The sequence below is a fragment of the Pomacea canaliculata genome, linkage group LG4 (assembly GCF_003073045.1).
Source record: "Pomacea canaliculata isolate SZHN2017 linkage group LG4, ASM307304v1, whole genome shotgun sequence".
NCBI classification, from domain to species: domain Eukaryota; kingdom Metazoa; phylum Mollusca; class Gastropoda; order Architaenioglossa; family Ampullariidae; genus Pomacea; species Pomacea canaliculata.
Genome location: NC_037593.1, coordinates 5402918 through 5428918, shown reverse-complemented (window position 1 = coordinate 5428918; position 26001 = coordinate 5402918). Strand labels below are relative to the sequence as shown.

At 36.4% G+C, this 26001-nt stretch overlaps 3 protein-coding genes across 7 annotated transcripts in view; 1 reads left to right on the top strand and 2 right to left on the bottom strand.

The window, feature by feature from the left end:
- Positions 1 to 683: 683 nt before the first annotated feature.
- On the bottom strand, positions 684 to 8447 carry LOC112562819. Its single transcript, XM_025236345.1, has 4 exons — positions 8230 to 8447; positions 7439 to 7720; positions 6381 to 6509; positions 684 to 6244 (listed from the first exon to the last, which is right to left on the bottom strand). The coding sequence occupies exons 1-4, from the start codon at positions 8294 to 8296 to the stop codon at positions 3888 to 3890; spliced, it is 2835 nt and encodes a 944-aa protein (XP_025092130.1). The 5' UTR covers positions 8297 to 8447; the 3' UTR covers positions 684 to 3887.
- A 93-nt stretch (positions 8448 to 8540) lies between these two features.
- Positions 8541 to 13011, top strand: LOC112562825 (peroxisomal membrane protein 2-like). The gene is made up of 5 exons (XM_025236358.1): positions 8541 to 8682; positions 9443 to 9550; positions 9918 to 10080; positions 11203 to 11322; positions 11831 to 13011. Exons 1-5 carry the CDS (start codon positions 8576 to 8578, stop codon positions 11909 to 11911), a joined length of 579 nt encoding a protein of 192 aa, XP_025092143.1. The 5' UTR covers positions 8541 to 8575; the 3' UTR covers positions 11912 to 13011.
- A 133-nt stretch (positions 13012 to 13144) lies between these two features.
- LOC112562822 (serine/arginine repetitive matrix protein 2-like) overlaps positions 13145 to 26001 on the bottom strand; it is a 41121-nt gene continuing 28264 nt past the window's right edge. Inside the window, exons 8-14 of one of the 5 annotated variants that reach the window (XM_025236350.1) lie at positions 22167 to 22214; positions 21290 to 21370; positions 20745 to 20885; positions 17931 to 18287; positions 17296 to 17454; positions 16620 to 16767; positions 15277 to 15411 (exon numbers count right to left, since the gene is read on the bottom strand). In XM_025236350.1, coding sequence (XP_025092135.1) covers positions 16644 to 16767; positions 17296 to 17454; positions 17931 to 18287; positions 20745 to 20885; positions 21290 to 21370; positions 22167 to 22214 — 910 coding nt within the window. In that variant the 3' untranslated portion in view covers positions 15277 to 15411; positions 16620 to 16643. Of the gene's footprint in view, positions 15418 to 16619; positions 16768 to 17295; positions 17455 to 17930; positions 18288 to 18633; positions 18657 to 20744; positions 20886 to 21289; positions 21371 to 22166; positions 22215 to 26001 lie in introns of those variants that run through there. The other 4 variants (XM_025236351.1, XM_025236349.1, XM_025236348.1 and 1 more) reach the window with 4 other exon arrangements.

The following is a 26001-nucleotide window of genomic DNA, read 5'->3' as shown; positions in this document are numbered from 1 at the left end:
CAATAAGATGGAGAGGGGAGGGAGGGTCAGATACAAGCCAGCAACCAGAAAAGGGAGAAAACTGCTGTCTTCCACATCCCGCCCAAATCATAAATTACCTTCCCAGTGAACCAATGCAGTACTTGATGCCAAAAATGGAAAGGTGCTGCACTTGCATCTATGCATGAAACAAATTGTATTGTGAAGCTACAGGTGTACGTCATGCCATGTTCATATGAAAATAATTTGTTACAAAGGTTAACAATACATATCACACTAAAACAAATCATTTTCTTCACAACACCAAAAAAAAAAGTAAACACCCAAAGTTGGGATGGTAAAGCTTGAGTTGCACTGTAAGTCAAACTGTGACTGAGCCACGTTATATCAACATTAATAATCACAAAAAATAACTTCCCTAACATGTCAATAAAGGTTTGATTTAAATGTTATAGGACCCAATAAAAGTACCGTACTATCAATAAAAATTACTGCTATGCCTTCACACATAAAGAAAAATGCAAACATGCACATATTACCTTTCTTATGAAGCTTTTTTTTCCTTTTTCCCTTCCTTGATCTAGAAATTTGCCTAATAATCCGCCTATGCCACCCAATTTACTTTTAATACGCCTCTCCCAATGACCACAAGGTTACATGACCTCAATAATAAGGATATACATTAAAAATAATATACCCCTAACTTTTTTTTTTTACTTTTGGTCTCAAAATTATTTTAAAGACATCTGAAGGGCAAGTCCATGATATCCAAATTCACAAGATTTACAAGACCTCGTAACAAAAGATTCTTACATCAAGGAAGGGGGATATAGCAAGCAAGGGATTCTACAAAAGTTAGATGGCGCTCTTACTACATGGAGATGACAAGACATTCAAATCGTGTACTTGGCTGTCTGCATACATTGTTGTAGTGGTGCCCAAAATATTAAACAGCCACATTTTCCACAGATGCCATTTTCATTTGGTGAACTTTTTGTTCAAAAATGCATTGCATTGAAAACACAGTACGAGACAAAGTCCATAACTGCTGAGATCAGCATTAAACTTGTAGAACTTAATGAAAATACAATACCAAACATGGATTCTTTCTTTCAAAAATACAAGAATCTTGTGCATTTTTAGGAATGGCAAGGGGATCATAGCACTTGTTATTTGATGACGTTGATTTTTCTTTTAAAAAATGATGTTTCAAGAAATATGCCAAGTGTTTGAACATGGGCAAAAGTAGTTGCACAAGACTAGCACAACCTTCAAATTTTCACAACAACTGTGATTGACCTGTCAAAAGGCAAAAAGGGCAATGAAAATGAACCCACTAATCTCATCACAGAATTCTGAAATACATGACTGAGCACAATAATGTGATCTTTAAATAAATTATGATTAAGCGACAGTTGCTTGCAATGCACACACTGGACATGCAGGCTTTGGTTAAGTACTAATTATAATTTTGACACTCACTGGAGCTCATGCATTCAAAAATCTTAAATTACATTTATATATATCTTATATAATTTAAACATCTTTCAGACCAAAACACAATAAAAGCAGGGTAAAAAAGGCATGGTAGGGGTTTGCACTGTACATTGCTGATTATCAAGTGCCTACAAAAGTCTTTTCACAGACTTAGTTTACCCTTAAATGAACAGTTTACTGAAAAGGACATGGTGGTGGCCAGAGGAGACAGAAGCAAACAGGAAAATGGGATTAAAAGGAGAGATTAAAAAGTCTTGGAAGCACTCAATCTTTGGGAGCTACCAAGGATTTTTTTAATTAGTAGTAATAGTACCAGCATTAGTAATAGTTTTGGGGTGGAAAGAGAAGAATAATAATCCTGAGATATATATCTCAGGCCGTCATGTGTGTGATCATATTTAAAAAATAAGATCAGCAAAAATAGTCACTGATCATGAGTGTTATAGGCTGAAGAAACCATTGAAGCATCAATACCTGCTCATCACTGCACAAAATGTAAATAAATAATATAAAAATACAAAGAATTATTTTCTAAACGCAAAGCCACTGGTAATTAGGATGGAACCCAACCCAACTGATTTTAAAGAAGTACTTTTAAAAGCACATTTTCAGTCCAATTTTTTTCCCCCCCAAAAAAAGTAGTAACTATATTCTTACTATTGTGAATGCACTTTTTCGTGACTCTTGAAACAGCTATAATGTAGGCATAATAAAATGTACAGTAGAAAGCGAGGAAAAGGACGCTGGAACCACAAGGGCCCAACTTAAGGGGGCTACTGGCGAAGTGTGGAGCCTTATGCTCCTCGAAGAGTAACAAGGACTAAACAAAACTAAAAAAAAAATATATAAATAATAAAATGTAAACATCACACATTGTTCATTGCAAAACTAGGAATATTACCACTTAAAAATATTCTTAAGGTGTTAAATATCATAACAATTTTCATTAACTTGAAAATTAATAATTTTGGCAAAATGGTAACCTTACAGACTTGTGCTCTTTAAGATGAGGCACTACAAAGTACACAGAAAAGCACTCTTAAAGTACGAATTATCAATGGAAAAAACAAAAGGTCACACAGAAGGGAAGAAAGCTGCCACTAAAAAGAAACTGCATGGATACAGAGCACACAACAGTAAATCTTTCGGTTTGCACAAATAACTATGATAGTGATAGTTCCTATCAAGTTAAACAGTCTACTCATTGTAATGCTATACTTTTACTTACATTTTCTTGCCACATTCACATTCTTTCATCATATACTGCAGTAAGATGTGAAGTAGGGTGCTGTAGATGCTAGTATAGATGTTAAGTGAGACACACCTTAATTCAGCCACACAAATCCATACAGAAATCTCATGCTAGCACTGGCTGTAAGGAAGACTTGATGTGAGAACTAACATTCTCTTCAATCACTTTCTCTACTTATATTCATGGTCACAACTGTGAGACACTGGTAGACAATGCAGAAAGCATCATATGTCACATGTTTAACTGGCTTTTTCACAAATATGTAAATATTTGTGCATGCAAAACACATTTGTAGAGTTCAGAAAATAAATTAAGCAAATGATGAATAACATAAAAAAATAAGACTCACTGCATGCATAATGCTGGTTCCATGCGACAGTCTTGTTCATGAATCACAATCATCAATTCTGCCATTACATGCTTTAAACCTCAAAAACCATTAAAACCCAGGCACTGAACACAGCAGCTTAAAACAGTCCTAATTTGTGCTTCCATAAATAAATTCTGTTGAGAGCAACTGCAAGATGCAAATCTTTGTAAAACATCATGCACCTCACAATGTGCATACAGCTGAATTGTGCTCACAGAAAACAGGCCTGAGATTATGTAAACTTTCAACACACTGTACAGAAAGAGCAGGATCTGTACAAACAATGACAGAAATTATGCATATTATGTCTCTCTTGGAGGTTCTCCATCTTCTAATGAACAGGCGCAGGACTCCTGTTGTTGTTGTTGTTTTTTTTTTTGCTTGTTTAAAAGATTACTCAAAATCTGTCACAAGCAGTTTGTAGTGTTGAGCACATTTCTCTTAAAGCAGTTGAATTATTAAATGTTTAGGCACAAGCCTAAAGAGTACAAATGCTAAAAGAATGTTGAAACTTAAATCCAGTGCAAAAATAATGGAGTTGGAGAAAACCTTTAGAAACTTGTGAAGAACACAGAACTGTAACAACACAGCATCAGCGCACAGTGACATTACTGATCAGAGAAGCAATGATGGGATGTAACAACACTTTTGGGCTTAGCAGGTGACTTGTTATAGTCTTCTTTGGTTGAGAATGATAACTCTGCCATGTCAAGACAGACATCTAAATTAAGACTGTTTGCAGGTCCTACCAATTCAAACAGACGCTTGAAATAACTTTGATATTTGTCACTAGACATAGCTACTTATATGAGTCTCTAGTGTATCGGAATAGTCATGAGCCCCTCTGCCGATACCGCGGTCTCCTGCTTGTCTCTTCAGCACCAAGCCAAGACCTGCTGCATCAGTTTCTACTATTGGGGCCCGGTCACTTGTCTGATGAGGTTCCACAAAGTTGAGATCCATACATGCTACCATCCTCCTGTCTGCACTAGGATCCCCTTCCACAGCTGGGTAGGACTGCCGACTTCTTTTGGAGCGAATGCTTTTCACTTTACGCCTTGGCACACAGTTCTGTGACAAACCTGCGATGGGCTCAAAGGCTGCTTCTACTGTAGGACCTGCAGACTGGGGCCGAATTCTGACCTTCAGATGTTGGGTGTTGGCACCATGGTGCACGCCATTCTCTTCTACCAATGGTAGGTGGCGAAGTCCAGCAGCTGAAGCATTGGGAAGCCTTGTCTGGGATGGCAGGGTGTGATATGGGTGTACTAAGACATTTGCACCATGCCACAAGTCACTCCCATATTCAGTGTATCGGCTTGGCTCGGCAAAATTGTCCTCCACAACCTGAGCTGGGGCAGCATGGGGTAGGTTCTCTAGGAACCCATACTGCTTGATCACAGGAGGGGATAGCGAAGGTGGGTGACGACCTTTGGGAGCATCAGTTACTCTCCCTTGAAGCATCCACCCTTCAGGTGTCTCAGCGTCTTCGGGGTTACCTGAAGCAACACTTTGCAGTGGTTTCTCTTTGTGTTCATGACACTGTGGCTCTGAGGATCCCTTTTTCCTGCTCTTGTTCTTATCTTTCTTTGATTTGGACAACCGTGATTTCTCTAAAGGCACAAGACTTATCTTTTTGTGCTTGATTTTGGAGGGAAGAGTCCGGCTGCCAAAGTGGCTAGGTCGCAGCTCTTGGCTTGGAGGATGACTGACTGGTTTACGCGAGGTCTGTCTGCATACCGCTGGCAGTTTGTTTCTTACACTATAAGAAGAGTCTGCTTTTGTTGCAGCACAGCTATCCACAGAGGTTGCAGTGTCATTTTGATGATTAAAGTTCCGGTAAGGGAAGTCACTCTGAAAACTTCTGCCACACGCATTGTTGAGTCTATCCAGATCCACCAAGCTGATGTTAGCCAAGTGATGTCTGGGTGTGGAGTGCTCAGGATATTTGGAATCACTCTGAAGAACAGATGCTCCCCCTTCTTCTAAACAAGGGGGCACACGTTTTTCCCCCGTCTCGGAGCACACAGAAAAGTTTGAATTCAAGGACTGGGACCGAGGCATAAACATGTTCCCTGGAGGAGCACTCTGATCCTGATCACGAGTGGTTAAACTTTTGTGAATGGCAGGTGCAGCACAGGAAGCCTCGTCCCCAGCTCCAGCCTGCAGTGGAGGAAGACTCTGTCTCAGTTCCTCCTGCAGCAGCCGGTGACTCTGTTGCATGGCGCTATCACCTCCCAAGCTGGGTCGTGTGATCATTCGCTGGGTCCCAGCCAGTTTAGCATCCTCGCAAGAGGCCTGTCTGCAGGATGATGAATCCTTGCTGTTAGGCTTAGATCGACGGCGTGACAAGGAGGCCATGTAACTGCCATGTGTCTGTACCCCACTGTCCATCATGGAAGTGTGATAACTGCGGGACATAGGGTTCACAGGGGCCACAACAGGCCAGTCTTGCTCAGGAGAAAGTGCATAAGAAAAGCTGCAGCTACGCCCTGGCTGGCGCCCGCCATTTCTCACTACACTCCCAACATCCACTGCACTGCAGGGCCGTGGCTGTCCAACACTAACTGGGTCTACATCAGTGAATTCTTGCAACATGGCATATGGCTGGTCAAAGTTAGTCCCAGTTGGGTGTTTTATGTCAAGCAAGGACAGTCTGGTTGGGTTGGAGTTTCCTGCACTGTTTTCTACTGCTGCTCCCATGCCAAAGAAGGGGAAATCTGCCGGGGAAGTAACATTCTGTGCACAGGTAGAGCTGGGTCCCTGAGCACTATTCACTGCTTCTGATCTACCTTCTTCCATACGGTTTGTCCACACCAGATCACCGTGGCAGGCATCCTGAGAATCTATCATAGGAGTAGTGCTCCCACCAGCACCGTGGTTGCTACACGACTGATCATTATTATTATTGTTGTTAAATATATTGGCATTGGAATCAAGTGGTAGTTGATCAGTAGAACCACTATCTGGTTCAATCTCCTGGTATGGGGGTGGTGCATCCTCTGCAAGAATATGAGGTGGTTTAGGAGGAGAGTATGGTGGTGGTGGGTCCTCATATGGGGGGCACTCAATCTGCAGGAAGGCAGCGGGGATGTAAGGATCAACATCATCATTCCCATGATGCTGCCTGGCATGAGCCTCAAAGCCTGAAAAAAAACGAAGATGGCATCTGAAATGTTATAATAAAACAGGGAAATAAGTGGGGGGTTTTCAAGCAGCATGAATAATGACCCATTTAGAACAGTAAATTACATCTATGAAACTGCATGCCATGAGACTTACGGCGCATTGCTAACATGAGTCGACGCTGACGAAGTCGGTGGACCATGAAAAGAAGCAAAGCAAGAACAAGGAAAGATGTAACAGTGCTGGCCACCAGTCGCAGTGAAAGATTGGTGATGCTATCCTCACCTGCACATGGAAAGCATTTCTTTTGACAACGAGAAACAGATTTTGATGCACATCCATCAATTATTTTAAAATGTGGCAACAGTTCTAGGTTTGTATATTTTGATACGAACTTGAATAAAGACTGACGAGTACCTAAATAAGTAAGCAAACTAGACAGCTGAATAGTATAATAATATTTCAGATAAAAGGTAAATTTTCAGTTGAATAATGAGAACAAGAACCAAAAGAAATTCCTTAACAGTTTAAGTCGAAAAACAGCAAGCAGCTTAGTAGTTACAAGTTACAAGTGACAAGAAAGTGATCAAAAAGAGAAGCAGATTAAAATGTAGATAGCATCACACTACAGGAATATGAAAAAGAAACTATATTTAAACAATAATACACAATAAATAAAATGTCTTCCGTGCAACATTTTTGAAAAAATCTGGTAAGAGTAAATCTAGCTTCTTTATTACTCTGTACAATAAATGCATAAAATCTGTTTAAAGAAAAAAACTTTTCTTTGAAATGCACTAAAAATGGGTAATATAATTTTCCGTTAGGTCTCAGGACTTTCTTTAATACTTAAATACTTATGTCATTTTTCCTCATTTACTAACCACTCATGTGTAAACAACTCAATGCTCAAGTAGTAATGTAGATCCTAGTGCACTTGTCCTAATGTCTGCAGTCTATATTATGCTACTGAATGAGATGTAGATATTGAAAATCGAATTTTAGGCATATTATTACATACTGGGATAATAATTTATTATTACAATTACAAGGGGCCCGAAGAGACAGTCTACCCCGGGACCTGTGCTGGTTCTTAGCAGCCCTACTGATGATCCGATTTTTAATAGCCTAGACCTCAGCTTAATGTCCCCTCATATTGGCCGGCAATACATAGTACATATGAAGCAAATAAAAGCATCTTGCCAAAGACTTACCTCCTGCGGATGAGCCATCATCTGTGGCACTGACATTCTTGTCAGGCTGCTTTAAGTTATTGCCATCAGCATCATAGCAATGGTACTGGCAACACTCTTTTGGAATCTGTTCGATGCGCACACAACCTGGGGGTGGTGAGCAGACTGCAGTGTGGCATAAAATGGGGAAACTGTTGTCACACTTACATATGTGACAGGGGTCATTGACATTGGGCATGAAAGTTTGCCCATGAGGGATTATAATACCACTGCCATCTGCACAGGACTTGTTCAATGCATCACCTGTAAGCATCAAGATGTGGGGTTTCTAATCAATATATAGCAGTAACTTTAGAAAGAAATGTAAAGTAGCTTCATTACTACTTACTGCAATATACGATGCAACTTTAGTATATTGAATAATACATCTGTGCAATATGTAAAGCATGCATGTATATGTGCGAGTACTAATTAAGTTTAGGCGCACGCACACACACAAAGAAGAGAGAGAGAGCACCAAAATGAATACTGTGAAAAGTACGTAAAAAAAAAGTAACATCAGAATGGCAATTTCTACTTCACACAATGCGATCAAAGAATTAAGGCTCCAAGCTTTACTCTTGGAATGATTCGCAGCCGTATTCGTACACCAGTCGTAGTCTATGGTATGGGTACTTGCCTTAAACCGTTTCCAGACCTCTCAAAGGGTATGTTCATGAAATTTAAAAACCTATTCCGAGGATAATAAAAATGTTACTTATTTTTTAACGTATTAATGGTCGCTCATTCATGAAACTGAAATAAGAGCTTACCATTCGTAGAGACCAGTGCTGCCAGAACTGCCAGGATCACCAGCAGAGAAGAAGCTTTCCACCCCATTTTAAAACAACGTCTTGTTAACTGTTTCTACATCCTTTCGTGATTTACTAAACCTGAGATACCCGTAAAAGTCTGTCCAAGCTTGAGAATGACAGAGAAGAAAATGAACACGGGTCCACCTTCGACCCAACATGAAATCCCAAGTCTCCCGAGATGACACGGTAATTCGCGAGAGCCATCATGGTCCGAGGGTCACAGTGTAGATCTGTGTGAAAATACTGCTCTTATTTCACGTATTCAACGTCATTCTGCTGTTCCTTGCAGTTTCTGCTACAGAAAATGAGTTTAAGTAAAGGCGAGAAAAAGGGAAATATATTCGAGAAAGCATTAACAGAATATCTTCGCTTGCTTCAGCGGCGGCCAGTGGTAACGAAAGCAGTGACCAAGTAAGCAGACGACATGCGCTGGCGTTTTCTTTACCGTTTGTTGGAATATAAAGACAAGTGATGGACTGTTGACAGTTTCAGTAAATAACTGGTTTTGTTAAATTACTGAGTAAGCAACTGATTTTGAATTTATTTTGCATGGATTTACCGTGTACTGGGATCATTAGATTGGCGGACTCTTGAAGCTCTGGCGTCAGGTTACAGGTCATGGTTAGGGTTAGGGTTATGTTCGTGACCCCGCGGGGTGGTGAAGGGTCCGGGGATAAAATCCAGAGTTGATGTGGCAGAGCACTTGCCTTTATCTAAAATTAAAGTTAAGGAGAGTTATCAGCATTAGCGTTATGTTTCAGCTATTAGAAATAAAAATATATTGCATGTGTAGGAATGAAAAGAAGAGAGAGAGAGCGCTTGATGAGTATGGTGAGTGGCAATAAGGAAATTACCTGTTTCTAATTAAGGATTTTTAAAAATAAAGTAAAGTTTGGCACTGCAGATTTATATAAGTATGTGAAATTCAAATCCAGACATGAAAGTGACTAAGAGGGGACGTTTGAGGCCTAGGCAATGATAGCTATGGTCCCTATATATACTACTAGAAAAATATTACTTAGGTGTTATAAAATAATGCATTAAATTGCCTGTTTTGCTTTTTGTTTTCTTTTATACTTTTAAAAGGCGCAATAAAATAAGTCCTGGCTATGAGTATAAGGAAAATCTTTCTTGACTATTATTATTGAAACTTAAAATACTTATTTTTCAGTGCACTGGTTTCTGGACTTGGTACTATCATCTCCCAGCTGATAGTTAAAGACTCACGAGCTAAAGGAAGAATATACTGGAGAAGTGTATTTGCATATATGTCTTTTGGGTGACTTTTTCATTTTCATTTTATGTGTTGGTTATAAATTATACTACTTATCAAAAAAGATCGAAACTGTGGAAAATGGCTAATGCTGAAATCATGCAACCTAACCAATTTGTTAAGGCTTTTTCAATTTCTTTTTTCTGAAAACAATTTAAGTTGCATGGAAGGTGCCAGAAACTCATGAAATGAAAGAAGTTTATTATGTAATTCATACCCCACCAAAAAGTTTACCAGCTCATTGCATGGTGCCAAAAAACACCCACCCACAAAAAAACAAAACCCCACAAAAAAAGTTTTTTAAAAATTAAATAGGGGGAATTATTAAAAGAAGTATATTGATCTTTGAGCATATTTAAAATTATTCTTACAGATTAATTGTGAGTGGACCAATTACTCATCATCTGTATGCCTTCATGGAGAAATATTTCCCACGAGAGAAAAAGTATTCTTCTTTGAAAAGACTGCTTTTTGACAGACTAGTGTTTGCACCACCATTTCTGCTTGCCTTCCTATATTATGTGTCGATTGCTGAGGTGAATGAAATTAAAAATTTGTGCTGTATCATTCCACATCTTAAACAAAATGTTGAAGAGAATAATGGTGCATTTGCCACTTAAAATGCACACACATATTTATACACAGAAGCATGCATATACATACATGCACATCTGTACACCCAGATGTAGTGACAAATTAAGATGTAAAACTTAGCCTAGGTGTCTTATATTTAAAATATTTTGCTTCATTGGAAGGAATTAAAGCTGGAAACAGATGTAGTTTACGTATATGTTCATATTAGGCATTTATGCTTATTTTGTGCACACATCTCTATAAATGTGTAAGCACACATACACACACGTCTGTTTTCCAAATTACCTTGTTAACCCACGACATACCAAGCGGGGTCCCCAAAAGATGGTTTTTAGTGATCCTGCAACTAATTTACTCATGATTTTTGTATGTGTCAACTTGCATCAACTTAAAATGAATACATGTACAGGGCTTCTGCTTACGATAAAATTGCGTACAGTACGCATTAAAAGTTCAGAGGACCCCTTCAATTTTCGTCAATGGGGTCCCCTTCAAATTTGGGCGAAGAACAGGGACCCCTTAAAAATCTGAAGAAGGGGTCCCTTGGACCCCAAAGAATTTAGCCTTAACAGAAGCCCTGATGTATAACTAGACTTAAAAGAAAGTTCTTTTTTTAAAAAATACAAACGTCTTGTCTGTGAGACACGTAGGAAGATCAGCACGACTCTGATGTGCTAAGGACTATAGCTATAGCAACACATGAATCTGTACCATTTATTTTAGTGAAATTTATTACATAATCAGTTTTACATGTAAAAATGCAGACACTTTTATAAAGAAGAGTATATGAATTTTATTGGCTAACTACTGTTGAAATAAACAAAATCTTTGATGCTAAAAATGCTTGTATCACAAAAATAGTTTCAAAAAGCCAAAAAAAAATTAATTTAGTAATCTATCACAACAAACAGTTGAGAAATGTATCACTTAATGGGTGTTAAAAAACACAGTTCAGTAAAATGGTGTATGTAAAATCATGCATAGTTTGAAAAGTAGTATTAGAAATTTCATATTGCTTCAGAGTATCAGTGAAGTCTTGTCTGAACACAGCTGTTTGTGCACAGGGATCTGGACATGATGCAGCGATGGAGAAATTAAAGCAGGTGTACTGGATGATTCTGAAACTTAACTGGACTGTGTGGAGTGTAGTACAGTACATTACAGTTAACTACATTCCTTTAAAGGTATGATAATCCCCCCTTTTCTTTTTAAATTCACAGAAATAGGTTAACCCTTATTGGAAGGGGATTAATCCTTGGTTTTAGATTAACTGTCCTTGGTAGTTAAACGATATTTCATTCTCCAACAATCTTTTGTGGAATTTTTGCATTATTTGTACTTTAAGGAACCAATATAAACCATTAAGTGTGTGTTAATGATCTAGATCAACATTCTTTGTCACTTGAATAGGGTGTCAGTTGGTATATTTGACAACTGTTAATAGTGTTTTGGAGAATGAGTTTTGCAGAAACCATATCTTTTGCTTTGTCTGTAAGCTTTTCAGATGGTGATAATGAAGAGCCATTTATCTTTTATTTGCTGTTCTATTCAAATCTTTTCATCTTAAGCCATATCTCCAATAGAATTCGAATTGTGCAACTTAGACTTTGTAACACATATGCAGATGGAAAAATGAAATAAAGCCACTTAACTGAGCAGCTGTAATGCTACTAAGACATTTTTCTGTTCCAGTTTCGCACATTGTTTGGAAATTTGTGTGGATTGGTGTGGATGATTTTCCTTTCTGTCAAGCGCCGTCAGGCTACTGCATAATGCTTAATGACCTGAAGATGACTTCACATTATGTAAACAGTGCTTCTCCAGAAGAGACAGAAGCTTGTGCACCCCTTTCTCTATGCACATGCAGTACTTGTGACTTTATTTTTTTTTATAATAAATAGAGTTTATTGATAATATTTAATGCATTTTAAGGTACATCAAAGAATTCCAGGTATGCTTTTTGTCTTATTGCTCACTAGCTCCAAGCATGTACATTAACCAGATGGTCCTCCAAGATCAACTATGCTCATAAATGGCCATTCTGATCTTAGAAAATGCCAGTTACAACTAGCTGGGTGATTCACATGGTCTGCTATTAAGTTTTTAACATGCTGATTTCAAGCTGTTGAGCATAAACAATATGCAGCCTTTGGTCACTGCCTTTTGACCAGCAAAGGTCAGTATTAACACTTTACAGTTAAACTTCTAGCCCATTCACTGAGTAATATATATTTTTTTACTATTCACTCGTGGTGGACTGCAGAATTAAGCAGTAAGATCAATACGTAAAAATCTGCTCCTCCAGACTGTGCTAAGGACAGTCTCAATGCCATAGTTTGTGATTGCCATCTAAGCCTTCCCTGGGTTTGGTTTATATATATACTTTTTTGTAATGCAAGTACTTTTTATGTAAGTACTTTTACTTGGCACTATGCGGTTTTATGTATACATGTATACAGAAAGACATGCATTTTAGTGTCTTTGCAGATTATTTGATGAAGTCTCAATTATTTTTTGGTTGAATACATCCAGCAAGAATGAGCCTTTAGTGCATTTTTTAATATTGTGTGCAACATAAAACCTACAAACATCGACAATTACATTAGCTGTTCAAAAACCTTGGGTGCATTTTCCATACGGCAGATGTGTGGAGATCCAGGGAGAAGCGGATAGCGGTGAGGTCAGCAGGCAGCGAATTTATTTTTCTTGAAACTTGTTACATAGGAACCTTACCTGAGCCTTCTGATTGGCCGCCTGGCTCATGTGACTTAATCTTGTATCCAGATAAGAGTCAGTGATGCTGATGAGCATCTGCTGCTGGGTGTAGCTTTGTTTGAAACACACAGGCTAATAAAGTTTATGGAAGACACCAATATTCCTGTGATGTCGATTGTCATAGTTAAGGATAAACCTTGATGTTTCAATCTCAGTTGATTGTTTCAACCTCTCAGCATCCCCTTCCGCTATATTCACATGCAGATCCACCAAGACATTTTTGGATTGTAGTTGTTTCTTCATAATTTTATTTTGAACATTTCAAATTTCGCCACTGAATACACCATATAATACAAAGAAATACAAAGAGCTTTACCCAATAACAGAAAGTTGGAACTGAGTTGTTAATATAAGAAAGGGAAAAAAATAGGCATCAACACATTTGTGATCACAGTATATGACATTTTGGAAACTCTATGTTAACAGGACAATCACTGACTTTATGTTGTGACTGAAAGACTGCCCTTTATCATATAAATCTTTCAGATTATATTTTAAATCTTTCAGATTATATGATATTTAAGTAAATGACAAATCATATGTTCCTGTATTTTGACAGAAGAATGGAGTGGGGAGTTTTCAAGGTATCTCACCTACTGGTCCAAATAACTGAGTGAAAATACTGAACTTTAGAGATACTTGCAAATCTATATCCAAATTTATCATGTGTGTTTCGGAGGCTGCTGTTACTAATAAAATAATTAATCCCATGTTGAAACTGTCACATTGACTATTATGGATACTTAGAACAGTAAATGTCATATTTTCAAGTGATGTGCATCCATTATGTATAATGCATAAGCTGAAAAGAGTCTTTGTTGCCCGAGTCCCAACAAAAATAAGCCAAGATGTTTGAACTGTTTAACAAGGAAACAACTTTATTTTTTCATTAGAACATTCACATCAACTAATGAAGCAAGGGTATGTAAATGTATAAAGTTCTTTAAAAAGCAAAGATATTCCCCCCACCCCTACACCAACAAATGAAATGATGAAACTGAGAGATAAATGTTGCCAGTCAAGGTGGTGTACCAATACCAACAGGGACATATTATGTTTGCTGAGTATGTACATTGGTACTTTGCAACAACAAGTGCAAATCCATTCATTTTCTCTATGCTGCAAGTCTTTTATTAATGCTTTTAAAATGCAACACAGATACATACTTGCTAAAACACTCTTGCTTAGCTAGACCCAGCCGCCCAAACTGAGTACTTTCTTCATTGATAAGATAAAGTCTCCCCATCTGCTTTATTCACACCCAAAATTTTAGATTTGACATGCAAATGCTGCTCACACAAACTTTGTTAAAAGGACAGCCACATTCTAAATTCTTCAGAAATACAGAAGATGCCTAAATGCAAGCAGTTATTACAAGCTTTGCAAGGGTTTAAGAAACTGGTATTCAATAATAGTGACAATGGTAGCATTTCCAGATACTGATGTAAATTTAAACCATTTCTATAAAGTCATAAAATATGGCCACTAGAAACTATTCCTTAGCAATCGTCTTTTCTAAGAATTTTGTTGTATGACCAGTTATTCTACAGGTTAAAGCACAACAAAAGGCATTTTCTCCATATATCATTCTCTTATCATTTTTTTTCTCCCTCTGTATGCGTGCGTGGACGCAAGACTCCAATTTCCAGAAAATACTTGTATGAGTGAGAGATAACTATTACACACAACTGATCTCTATATTAACATTCATCAGACTTTATCACCTATGACTCCTGCTGAACCTAGATCAATCTATTATGGTTCTAAAAACAAATGTTACACAATATGTTCAAAGTTCAAGTTAGCGAAATTGTACAACATGCATTATAAGAGGTGCTGTTAGGGTTAGAGACTATGATGAATGAGGTGGGTTGTTCCTGTTTCCGAGTAGATCTGTACATAGAAACTATGGATATTAATGAAAGATGAAGATCTTGATGATCCGTATAAAGCACTCCTATGATGGTTTATTACAAAACATACATTTGTCAAAATGTTAACCCTAATGCAAACAGATAAAACTAACAAATTATTGATAAAAGCAAAGCACTGGATATGGCTTTTTTTTTTTTGGTACTGATGTTCTCACAGAATAGTTCTTTATCTTAGTGAAAAAAGCAAGATGGGTGATATGAAATGACCAAAAAATGCTGCAAACTGAATGTTCTACATTCAAGTTTAATTAAGTGCAATTTATCTACCATTTCCACTGCACCTTGTCTTCACCCATGAATTGGTTCCATAGGCTACTCAAAGAGTTCAGCACTCTGTATCATTATTTCCAGACCCTGACAGTTAATGCTGTTTTCTATGCTAATGCACTGAGGATGTTTGGGCTGTAACGTCGCCTTCGGAAACTGAGACTGGGGCTGCGGCTGAGGCTGCGAAATCGTGACCTTGACCCTGATCGGGAGCGTGAGCGAGAAGAGTAGTAGCTGCTGCTGGAGCTGGATGGAGGTGGTGAGGGGCGGTAGTAAGGTACAGGCCGTTTGCGAGCACTGCAACTTACAAGACAATAATTATAATAGACTAAACAGGTTTCCTTTCAAACAAAACAGTAAATAATGTTTCAGCTTAGGATTTCAACACTGTGACTAGTCTGATCAAATGTATTTGCTAGAACTACAAGAATGCCAAGGACTATAATTTTTGTATCACATTTTTATGATTTCCAACATTCTTTTTATCACCTGTGGACAGCCTGAGGAATTTATAATTACAATCAAAAAATGTATACTTTAATCTAAGGCACTTGCCAGCTAAGAAAATCTTCACCCTGTTAGGAACAGCCAGAACAAGTAAGGTTTATAGTTTTATGTATATGCTTGAGTATGCATGTGTGCGTAGTTTCATAAATTATAAATGCACATTAACAAATCAAGCATTAAGCATTGTCTGACAGTCCTTATCTTGATCAGTTGCATCTATGCATAGCTGAAAGTGACATGACTTGCAAAGCTACAGAAAGTCAAATCATAATCTGTAAGCTTGAAGGCAAAGGGCTGTTTTCTTAAACTCTATTTCACATGAAAAAATGCAATACTTATAAACTAATGTGCTTCACTGTTCTCAACTAGGAATTGGTTAAAAAAAATTATTGCAGTATCTTGATATTCTGAGAGATTCTAAATAGCAGAGAACAACTGATGTCACGGATTACCCTTTGATTAGTAAATAAGGCAAGACAGTTTGTGTCATCACCACATTTTTAGTACACATACAACAAATGAAAAGTAGTGTACATGCAAATGCCGGCATGCAATTAAAAAATGAGAGAGACAAATACAACAAGCCCCAAAACGCATAACCAAACATATACTGTACCAACAAATGACAGTTGTAATCACATGCGAATAAAATACTTAATATCAGGGAAGCAGCATTTAAAAAATGAACATTAAATCTTGTCATATCTGATGATAGCTGTTAGTATGGATGTGTCATTCACTATTCAGCTTCGAGCTGAGATGTTAAGATGTTAAAGGTCACAAATGTCTAATGATGAGTTTTTTTCTGGTTAGAAGTAAACTTACAAACAAGTTAAACTGCAACAACAGACTGCATGGTCAGCTGTTAATGCAAAGGCAACTGTTTGAGTAAAAAAAAAAAAACAGAGTAATTTTCATAATTATTAAAAAGTCATGCGGATCATATAAGGTCAGTAGAGCATAATGCTGTTAATGCAGTAAAGTGGGAGTCTATATACCGGCTTTGGTATGGCTACCGTAGTCTAACGGTAGGGACGACGGTGGTGGCGGGATGAATAGTAGGGTGACCTCGACCTGGATCGAGACCTGTACACCTGAGAATGTGACCGTCTTCTGTGGTTTCTGTTGTAGCTTTGCGACCTTGACCTTCATACATATTGGGTACGGCACACAAGCAAAAATAAGTAAAACGAAAAACATAATGAAATAAATTACAGCCAAGAAAATAGCAAATAAAGACACCGAAGCATTTGAACAATAATTATTAAACATACTAAAACCATGGGTGTATAGCACTGAAAAAGAAAGCCATTTAAAATTTTTAACTGCTCATAATAAAAATATAAAACACCCTCTCCAATAACTCAAACGTATGATTCTCATGCACATATAGGTCATGATGTTTTAGGTCTAATCCTTCATTAACCTGGTATTTAAACGAATTTATATTTAACACAAAGTTTACTCATTACACACTGACAACTCAAGTTGTAAACATCAAAAGCAAATAATAAAAAACAATCATAAGAAGCATAGAACTGCTGAGACTAACAGACTCATAACATCCCAGATATCTTCACTCACTCTCCCACCCCCACCAACTTACCACATGTAAAGGCCACGCACACAAAAAAATCTCGGTCTAATGAAACAAAGAATGTGGTACATTGTCACCTGGTGATGCGGCGCTTGTCTAGATGGCTAGGAGAGCCATGCCGACGTCTGATGGAAGGACTTCGTGTGACCCTGTGAGGTGTTCGATTTCGACTGCGGCTTCGACTGAAGCTGCGACTGTAACTTCTGCTTCGAGAGCAAGACCTGGAGCGGGCTCTTCTAAAATTAATCAGAAATCGGTTGTTCTAGCTCTTGTCATAAATTTTTCCCCCTTTTTTTAATCCCCTTGTTACTACTTAACTAATGCATTATAGTCAAATCTAGTCTGGCAACATATAAAATCTTTGGGGGGAAGAAAGACAAATTTGACTAAACTCTCCCTAAATTGTACTATATCCGACTTACACCACACAAATCTATTCCTTTTCTTTCGACCAGATAAATTCTCTTTTTTAACATCATGCTAGTTTGTTCCACCAGTTTCAGAAGTGGGTCAGTTTTTATCCTACTGTTAATCACCTGGTGCTTCTTTGCTAAAAGCCTTATAGGAATCAAAAACAATCGAGTAGGGTATCAGAAAAAACTCCTGTTCTAGCATCTGAATTAGCAAACATTATGCATATATTAACCTTCATCATGGTCAAAGCTGAGTTTGCTAAAAAATATTTTGGTTTAAGGAAACCAAATTTACAAACCTTTTCTCAATACTCTCTGACTTTCGTGACCTTTCTCTAGAGTGTGACCGCGACTTTGTCCTGGAGCGTTTTGGAGACCTTTGTCTTTGAGCTTTTCCATCAGCTCCTGTTGAATTCTTTGAGGTCTGCGAGCTGATTTTGCTCTGTGAAGGGGAGTTGGACCTGGTCCGCGAACGTGCTTTTGCATTTTGCTTTTTATCTGATGTTTTGCTCCGTCCGTTGGTATAATTATAAGATTCACTGGAAGGTGGCTGCTTGCATGCTGGTGAATAGCTTAGACTGCGACTATGATCCCTCTTTTTCTGACGAGGAGATAGATGCCCATTTTTCCTTGTGCTTGTTTTCTCGTTGCCATTCCTGATGAAATATTTGCATATTTAAATATATTTAATATTTGCAATAGTGCAAATGAAAAAGCCGATAAAGTGGTTGTAATGATTGCGAAAAAATACACACATGCACACAATAAAATGACATCAATTTATATCCCATTCTGCTACACCAGTTGTTAGGTGCTTACTTGGAAAGAATATCAAGTTTCAATTACAATAAAGTTTTCTGCTTAGAAAAAGTCCATCCCACAAGCAGGTTTATTGAGGCCTAGATTATATTTTAAGTTTTCAGATAAAGATGACCAATATGTTTCCAGTGTGAATTAAGAAACCAGAATAAGGAAGCAGGTTAGCAAATGATCTGAAATTACCTTGTGCGAGTTGTCATTAACACCTACAAATCATAATTATAACCAAATTATATTTCTAATTGCTTAATAAAAAATTTTAAATAAAGACAAAATCATTTTGGGGGTCTAATGTATGAAGCAGGAATATAAAAATCCTTGTCTTTAGACAAATATTGACACTTCAGAACCCAAGGTCACAGAATGTGAACTACTTTGATGCCCCAAAAGGGATTTCTAATTGGTATACAGAGTATGGTGTCCAGACACTTAATCCCCAGACACTTCATCCCCAACGCTTCATCCTTAAAATGAAATTTTAACTATAAAAATTATGAAGCCAGCGAAAAATTTAATTGAAATTCAAATAATTATCTTCATATAAACATTACAATAAGTTTTACAATTAAAATACTTTAACTAATGTTGTAGAGGTTCAAATGACGTTGAAGTTAATAGCATGATTTGAATATTATTAATGTATTTCAATATTTATTTTAATTGTAAAACTTATTGTGATGTTTATATGAAGATAATTATTTGAATTTCAGTTAAATTTTTCGCCGGCTTCATAATTTTTATAGTTAAAATTTCATTTTAAGGATGAAGCGTTGGGGATGAAGTGTCTGGGGATTAAGTGACTGGGAACCACAGAGTATGGGATAATGCATGTTATGTTATTTTTAATTTGGGAAATCCACAAAGCGATACACTGTAAACAATGAAGAAAATAAGCGCACTAAATAATGATAAGAAATCAATTAAAATACTAATGTTACTGACGTAAACTGAATTATTACTAGAATATTTTAAGATGTTATATATCACTGTCTTCGGTTTATACTGGAGTCATAAATAATGATAAAAATTAAGTGTAATCAAAAAGTAAATACATGTCTAGACAGAAGTGGAAATTTATAAAATTAATTATAGGTTAGGGGTGCAGGACAAAAGAAAACTAAACGTGAACCAGTTGGTGACGAAACTAACAGAAATGGTTAGATGTGATAAGGAAGATGGTACTTGCACGAGACAATATGTTAATGATTATCTGAGATTCCTGAAACTAGAAGAAAAAGAGAAGTTCATCCCAGAGAAAATAAAAGTAGTAGAAGATTGCACATATTTTAGTTTATTTGAAGAGGCTATTGGAAAGATCTTAATTTGTGATTCATTATCAGTTTGTTAGTGGACATCTAGGATTTCACTCTCTGCTGTGTGCTTTGTGTAGACCTGGTGGAGATAAGAAGCAAGGCCAAATGCAAGCAGCTGTGTATCAGCAAAACACTTGTGATACTGCAGGCCCAAGTGGTGGATGTACAAGCACACAGGGAAAGGTTGAAAACAGAGCCATGAGGCAATCCATACTCCTTCGACCCATTTATACTGGAGGTTGAAAATTTTGAATTTGTGAATGAAATTAATGGTGCTGTTCCCCAACAAAACTCAGGCTCACAACATTTCACAAGCGGTGTGTGTGTGTGATGGGTAGGTGTGCATGTGTGTGTGGTTTGGTTTTTTTTCCCATATAAATATATTTTGGAAACAGGGCACAGCTCCCATGTTTAAATTGCCCGTTGGGATTAATAAAGTCTGTTGTTATTGTTATTGTTGTTGTTATTTCACAAAACCTACCAAAACTTTTACAAACTAAAAAAATGTCTCCTGCAACACCTCCCAAACTAAAGACATATGTCCCCTGTCAACACACACAAAAAAAAATCATCTAAGTAAGCCATAAATACACAATGTAAATGTTTTCAAAGTCTGGTAGGGGAACAGCAACTTTATGTAACACAACATCATAAATTTCAGTGTTGTTGTGGATCTAGAATTATGGGTGAAACCAAGTATTTTTGTGATACATCTGCTTCATACATTAGGCCCCTGGAAATTTTATGAAAAAAATGAACAAGAGCAGCCCTCATTTTTAGCACTTGTAAGAATTTCTTTCTTTCAACACTTAACTAAAAATTCTTTTTCAAACTTCTTTTAGAACTTAAAAAGAAAGAAAAGAAAAAGTGGACAAAAACACTGGGGCCTATGGTGTACATTAAGACCAAAAAAAAAAACTTCTGTTATCCACAATTAATATAAAGCAAGTTAACTATAGCCTTCTTCCACATTATTCTCACCTTGTTTTTACAGTATCACTGTCAGAAGAACTGTCATGCCGCTTGTTGGCAGGCGTCAAAGAGCGAGCAGCAGCTCGACCTCTGCTAGCTGATGAGGTTACCTCAGGAATTTTGCCTTGATCCTCTTCCTTTTCTGACCCACTGAAATCAGAAGCAACAAAAATAAAATAAAAAAAAAACCACACACACTAAAACCCTATGTAAAATATCTTTATAAAAACCCTAAATGATATATTCTGTACAGCCTCCGACACCTAAAGATGCTGGCTTTTAATGGACTGGATGACTTTACAAAACAGTACTAGTTCTACATATTAAACAAAATTCTGTTAAGCAATCTTAATATATATTAAAAAAAAAAAAACTGGGGTCGAAGCATGGAGAGAAAAAGAGCTTTTTTAAAAGGTCTTCTGAATATCTTTGTACTTTAAGGAACAAGAACACTGGGGGAATCATTATGACTTGAAAGATCTTTTTAAAACTTCTCCAGCATCAAATAACTTGAGATGGATACCATACCAACATTTAAGAACAAAAGCAGATACCTGTCACTTTCTGACTGGCTGTCTGAATCATCATCAGAACTAGAGGAGTCATGCGACCTTTTCTTAGGTTTTTCATCTCTTCTAGAAAACAAACAAGGCAAAAAGCTTTAAACTAAACTTTACTTTCTCAGAAAATGCCATTTTGTATTAACAACAGTCCTAACACCTTTTTTAAATGTAACTATTAAACTCAATAAAATTAAGCAGACTACTGATCAGACATAAATTAAAAATATTTTGTTATATTTTGTTACAAAATCAACTATTATGAACTTCTGTGCATATCTGACTATCCATAGCAAAAACAAGAAAACTTATCTAGAGTAAAAACAAATCGATAAGGTTCAGTTTAGCAAATCTAATAATTACATAGTCAGGATTCAATGCCAGACCTAACAACAAGACTTGTTTTCACAGAACTGATCGATCCAACTGAAGAAATCTGCAAGGGTTTAGATTTCATTTTGCTGACCAAAAAAAAAAAAAAAAAATGAGGAGCATCTCAATCACCATCTTAAACCTATATTAAGAATCAATTTTCATGATGTTAAAATGGACCAAAAATCTCATTTAGCTGACCTATGAAAACCAATCTGAGGTTTAAATGCAAATGACCTAAAGATCATGATGCCATCTGCTCACCTGCAGTTCAAGTCACTTTAAACATTTAAAAACGGACTAGAAGATACTAATAGTTTGAATCAACACTGAATAATGCAAATGCACTAATAGTTCCCAAATGGTGGTCTCAGATACTGCATTCTCTCTCAGTACAATCAAGAGTGTCAGGATATTATCTAAATTGCTTGAAGCAATCATTAGGCACTGTCTACATAAGAGCAGATCACCCAAGAAATTGCTCATATCAAAGAGTTACCTCTTCTTTGGTTTCTTTTTACTTCTCTTGTGCTTTCTCAGCTCGGACCTGAAAGCAAATACAGATCACCAATCAGTATTTTGCCTTTTTAATAAAAACAAACAAAAAGAAAACCTACCTTCCATATCATCCCACTACTCTGTTCAATTACAAACAAAATAAAAGACTTGAATAAACAAGTCTAAAACCATTACAAACACCCCAAAATAAAGAAAAGCTAGAGACAAGCAATAGTCCTTACCACTTTTTTTTTTTTAAGATGTACATTTTGTGTTAACGTTTACAAGCTGTCATGCTGACTTTTGGCCATCTTTTTGTATTCTATTTCCACTTCTCCTATTATTATAATACACCAAACATCCTACTGCAATTTGTTTGTTATGTCTACAAAGTTCTATTGAGCACCATGGATAAACATGAAACCAAAGTGATACCCAAGCTGTTTTCATCTTCCTCCTAAAATCTTTTAGTACTGTTAGTGAAAATAAATGCTCAAGCATATAATAAATACAGCACAAGGGAAAACAAAAAATAAAAAAAGAACAACAAGAAGTGCACAATTTGTGATCACCATTAAAGATAAAAGGCAGACCAAAACTAGCTAACTTCTTTCATCTGAATCTGCAATGGCCTTTAAAATATATCAGCACTTTACAATATGATCAACTGGGACCTTAATATGAAAATTAACATAGGTTTTCAGGGTTATTAATAAAATGTATTTGAGTATGTTTACTAAAAACGTCCTGTACTATACAACTTTTAAGGTATAGGAAGGTGGGGTATGGAAGGTAGTATGATACAAATTAAGCATTTTACTGAACAAGAATTTAGCAATTTTTCTGCTTTATATCTTTTCTGGTGATCACAGCAGGTAAGCCTGTCAGTGAAAATTGTATCTTTTTTTTCTTTCTTTTTTCAGCCTCTTGAAGTCAGAAACTTTCTAGCCAATGCAAGAGGACTGGTTAGCACACACTAAGAAAACTTGATCTGTCTTATACATGACAGCAAAGATTAGGAAAAGTGTGGGGGGAATTGTGCCACATCACACCTGTAGTTAAAAGATTCATTCTGTCCCTTATTAATAATTATTTCTTAATTTAAATTTTCTTTTCAATAGAAACTTTTCTGAGCAGCAGCAGCCTATAAAGAAGTTTATACTGCTGTATGTGGGTATAGATATATATACATATATGTACTGCGGATAGTGTTACGCAACTGTACACTGAATAACAACCACAGTCACCCATGATGAAGATGAGAAAAGAAAATCAGGTAGGAGATGCTGCTACCGCTTACCTTATCACTGAGATCAATCAAGTGTTTGTGGGCAGTTAAAAGATCATAAGAGTTGGATGAGTGAGTTTTTCTTAGACACAAACAGTGCAAGCGCAACTTCCTCTCGTTAAATCATAAAACTGGCACTAGATACCTAGAAGAAGCACTAATATGCCAAGTTTCAGCATTTCTGAATAATCCTGTCAACATGTCAGCGACAAAAACATTTAAAGTCAGTCAAAGCTGCTGATGTCACTCACTGCCATCATTTTTGATATCATAGGAAATATGCAAAATGAATTACATAGGTTATATTATTTATGTTAGAAGCAGCCAAAAAAAAAAAAAAAAAAAAAAAAAATCAGGCCACGCAATGAGGTCCAAGTCAAAGCCTGTATCATGCTTTGTCGGGTGCAGGTTTCATGATATTTCAGACTGAAATCAAGACCTCTACAGCTGGAGCATAGGCTATATGTACTTCTGCTCAACTGGCTGAAGCAAAATTTTCTTATCACCCATGCTTTTATTTATGCTCTGTGCATGCTCTACCTCCAGAAGTGAATACATGAAGCACAGCTCACACTAGCATTTCCTCAATATTCAGATTTATCTACCTTGTCTCAACAACACTTAGTAATGCATATAGTGACAGCATACATATGTATACATATATTTGTCACAGGCAGGTAGCCATAGACGTGTTAAATAGTGATGCACAAAATTTGCCCTTTTTTTTCCTTTTCTGTTAATGAAAAGCTTTTCAAGAAAAAGACACCTCTTGACAGTTGCTTCTGAAGAAAGTGACCGATAAAAGAGTTAACAAGTGAAAGACAGGGAGTACAGCAGGAAGATGAAGGGAGACAAGTAAAAGATGGGATTAAGAGAAGTTAAAAATCTTAAACAAATAAAAATAAAAAAATAACCACTTTATGATGCCTTCACATTGAGGTGAAGGCACAGCTTTCTGTCAGTCATTTTGGCAAAGTTTTTTCTTTTGTTTGAAAAAAAAAAGTTAGCATAAACCCGAAGACAAGACCTATATACTGCTGCATACTATTACACAACAGTTATGATGTATGCATTTAAGTAACAGAGGAACAATTAGAATAAGCTACTCACTATAAGACATGATAAACATCAAACCATTCCACACACTGGAAAATAAAAGTCTGACTAAGATTACCGTTGTGTTGTTTATAATTTAATGTTTACGTCTGGGAACAAAAGAAACTGTCACATTATTGTCATAATTAACATCATCATGGCATTTCAACAATTTAGAAAATTTATCTTGATGAACATTATGAAGTAAAGTACAGAACAAAAAAACTTATGAATCTGCCACAAACACCTAAAACTAAAAGACACACAAATGCACAATTCATAACACCTTCAGGAGTCTAGAAACATTTCTTGTTGTAACAAAAACAAACAGATATTTCAATTACATACCTTTCTGTAAAAATGAACAAACAATTCTTTAAAATGTTAGAGCCAGTCAGGAGAAAGGCTTGTATCAGGCACCAACTTAAGTAACATATGGCAGACATACAATTTAACTGAAACAAGACACATTTAATACACTGTAGAAACATAAGACATTTATATAAATGCATGCAAGTTTTGCCTTAAGACTGTTTAAACCAACACTGATTTACTGGGCATGAATAAGAAAGAAAGCAACAAGAAAGCCAAAAAGAAAAACTGTTGAAAAAGAAAATATGTTACCTCTCTCACTGAGTCTGACTGCTAAAAATTCATTTTAGATATCAAATTCTCTAAAGAACAATGCAATAATTTAGCTTCAAAATTGCTAAAATTCTTCTACATCGGCAATAATTTTTTTGAAAGTCTTTCACGTAATCTTATATAGTGTTTATTTCTCTAACCACTATTTAGGGAGAGCAAATTACCATGCTTAAGAATTACTTTTGTTGCATTCTTCTAAAAAAAATTGTAAGAAATAAATATACAATGTATTTAGTGTTAGGGTCCTCATCAAGATAATGTAAAAAAAGGCCATAAAACCTAATTATGGTACAGACAAGAAGAAAAAAGCAGTGTGGTATAGTTCTGCAAATGCACCACAGAAAAGTTCCCTAATAGCAAACCAAATGACATAAAACATGCATTTAACAAAAGGCTTTGTTAGTACGAGCACACCATATGCGGAGGTAGATACATCTGACCAAAAAGTTTTTAGCAATGACCATCCTGATATTCTTTTATTAAAATCTTTCTTAAAATGCAAAATGTTTTAATGAAAGTAGAATCAAACTTAAAAATATATGTAAATAAATTACTTGTCAAACGTTCCAGCAAATTTTCAACAGCAGCCATTAGAAGAAGTCCACAATCTTCTTGTTAAGTAATCTTTAAAAAGCTTAAGAGTTTAGGTGAAAAGTAGTTCAGAATGATAGTTAATGTCTGACAACGAAACATGAATCTGTAATAAAATTACTTTTTCAGAATATTCTCAGCATCAGTACAAGATCGTGATGGTACTCAATGTGAAAATATGGGCTTCTTCTAACAAAGCTTTTTCTAATAAATCAAT

Bases quoted from the DNA above. Each gene is read 5' to 3' on its own strand.
- LOC112562825 (XM_025236358.1), top strand. From the start codon at position 8,576: ATGAGTTTAAGTAAAGGCGAGAAAAAGGGAAATATATTCGAGAAAGCA. The intron at 8,683-9,442 runs GTAAGCAGACGA...CTTATTTTTCAG, and splicing joins GTAACGAAAGCAGTGACCAA to TGCACTGGTTTCTGGACTTG. The intron at 9,551-9,917 runs GTGACTTTTTCA...TTATTCTTACAG, and splicing joins TTTGCATATATGTCTTTTGG to ATTAATTGTGAGTGGACCAA.
- LOC112562819 (XM_025236345.1), bottom strand. From the start codon at position 8,296: ATGGGGTGGAAAGCTTCTTCTCTGCTGGTGATCCTGGCAGTTCTGGCA. The intron at 7,721-8,229 runs GTAAGCTCTTAT...TGATGCTTACAG, and splicing joins AGCACTGGTCTCTACGAATG to GTGATGCATTGAACAAGTCC. The intron at 6,245-6,380 runs GTAAGTCTCATG...GTTTTTTTTCAG, and splicing joins ACTCATGTTAGCAATGCGCC to GCTTTGAGGCTCATGCCAGG.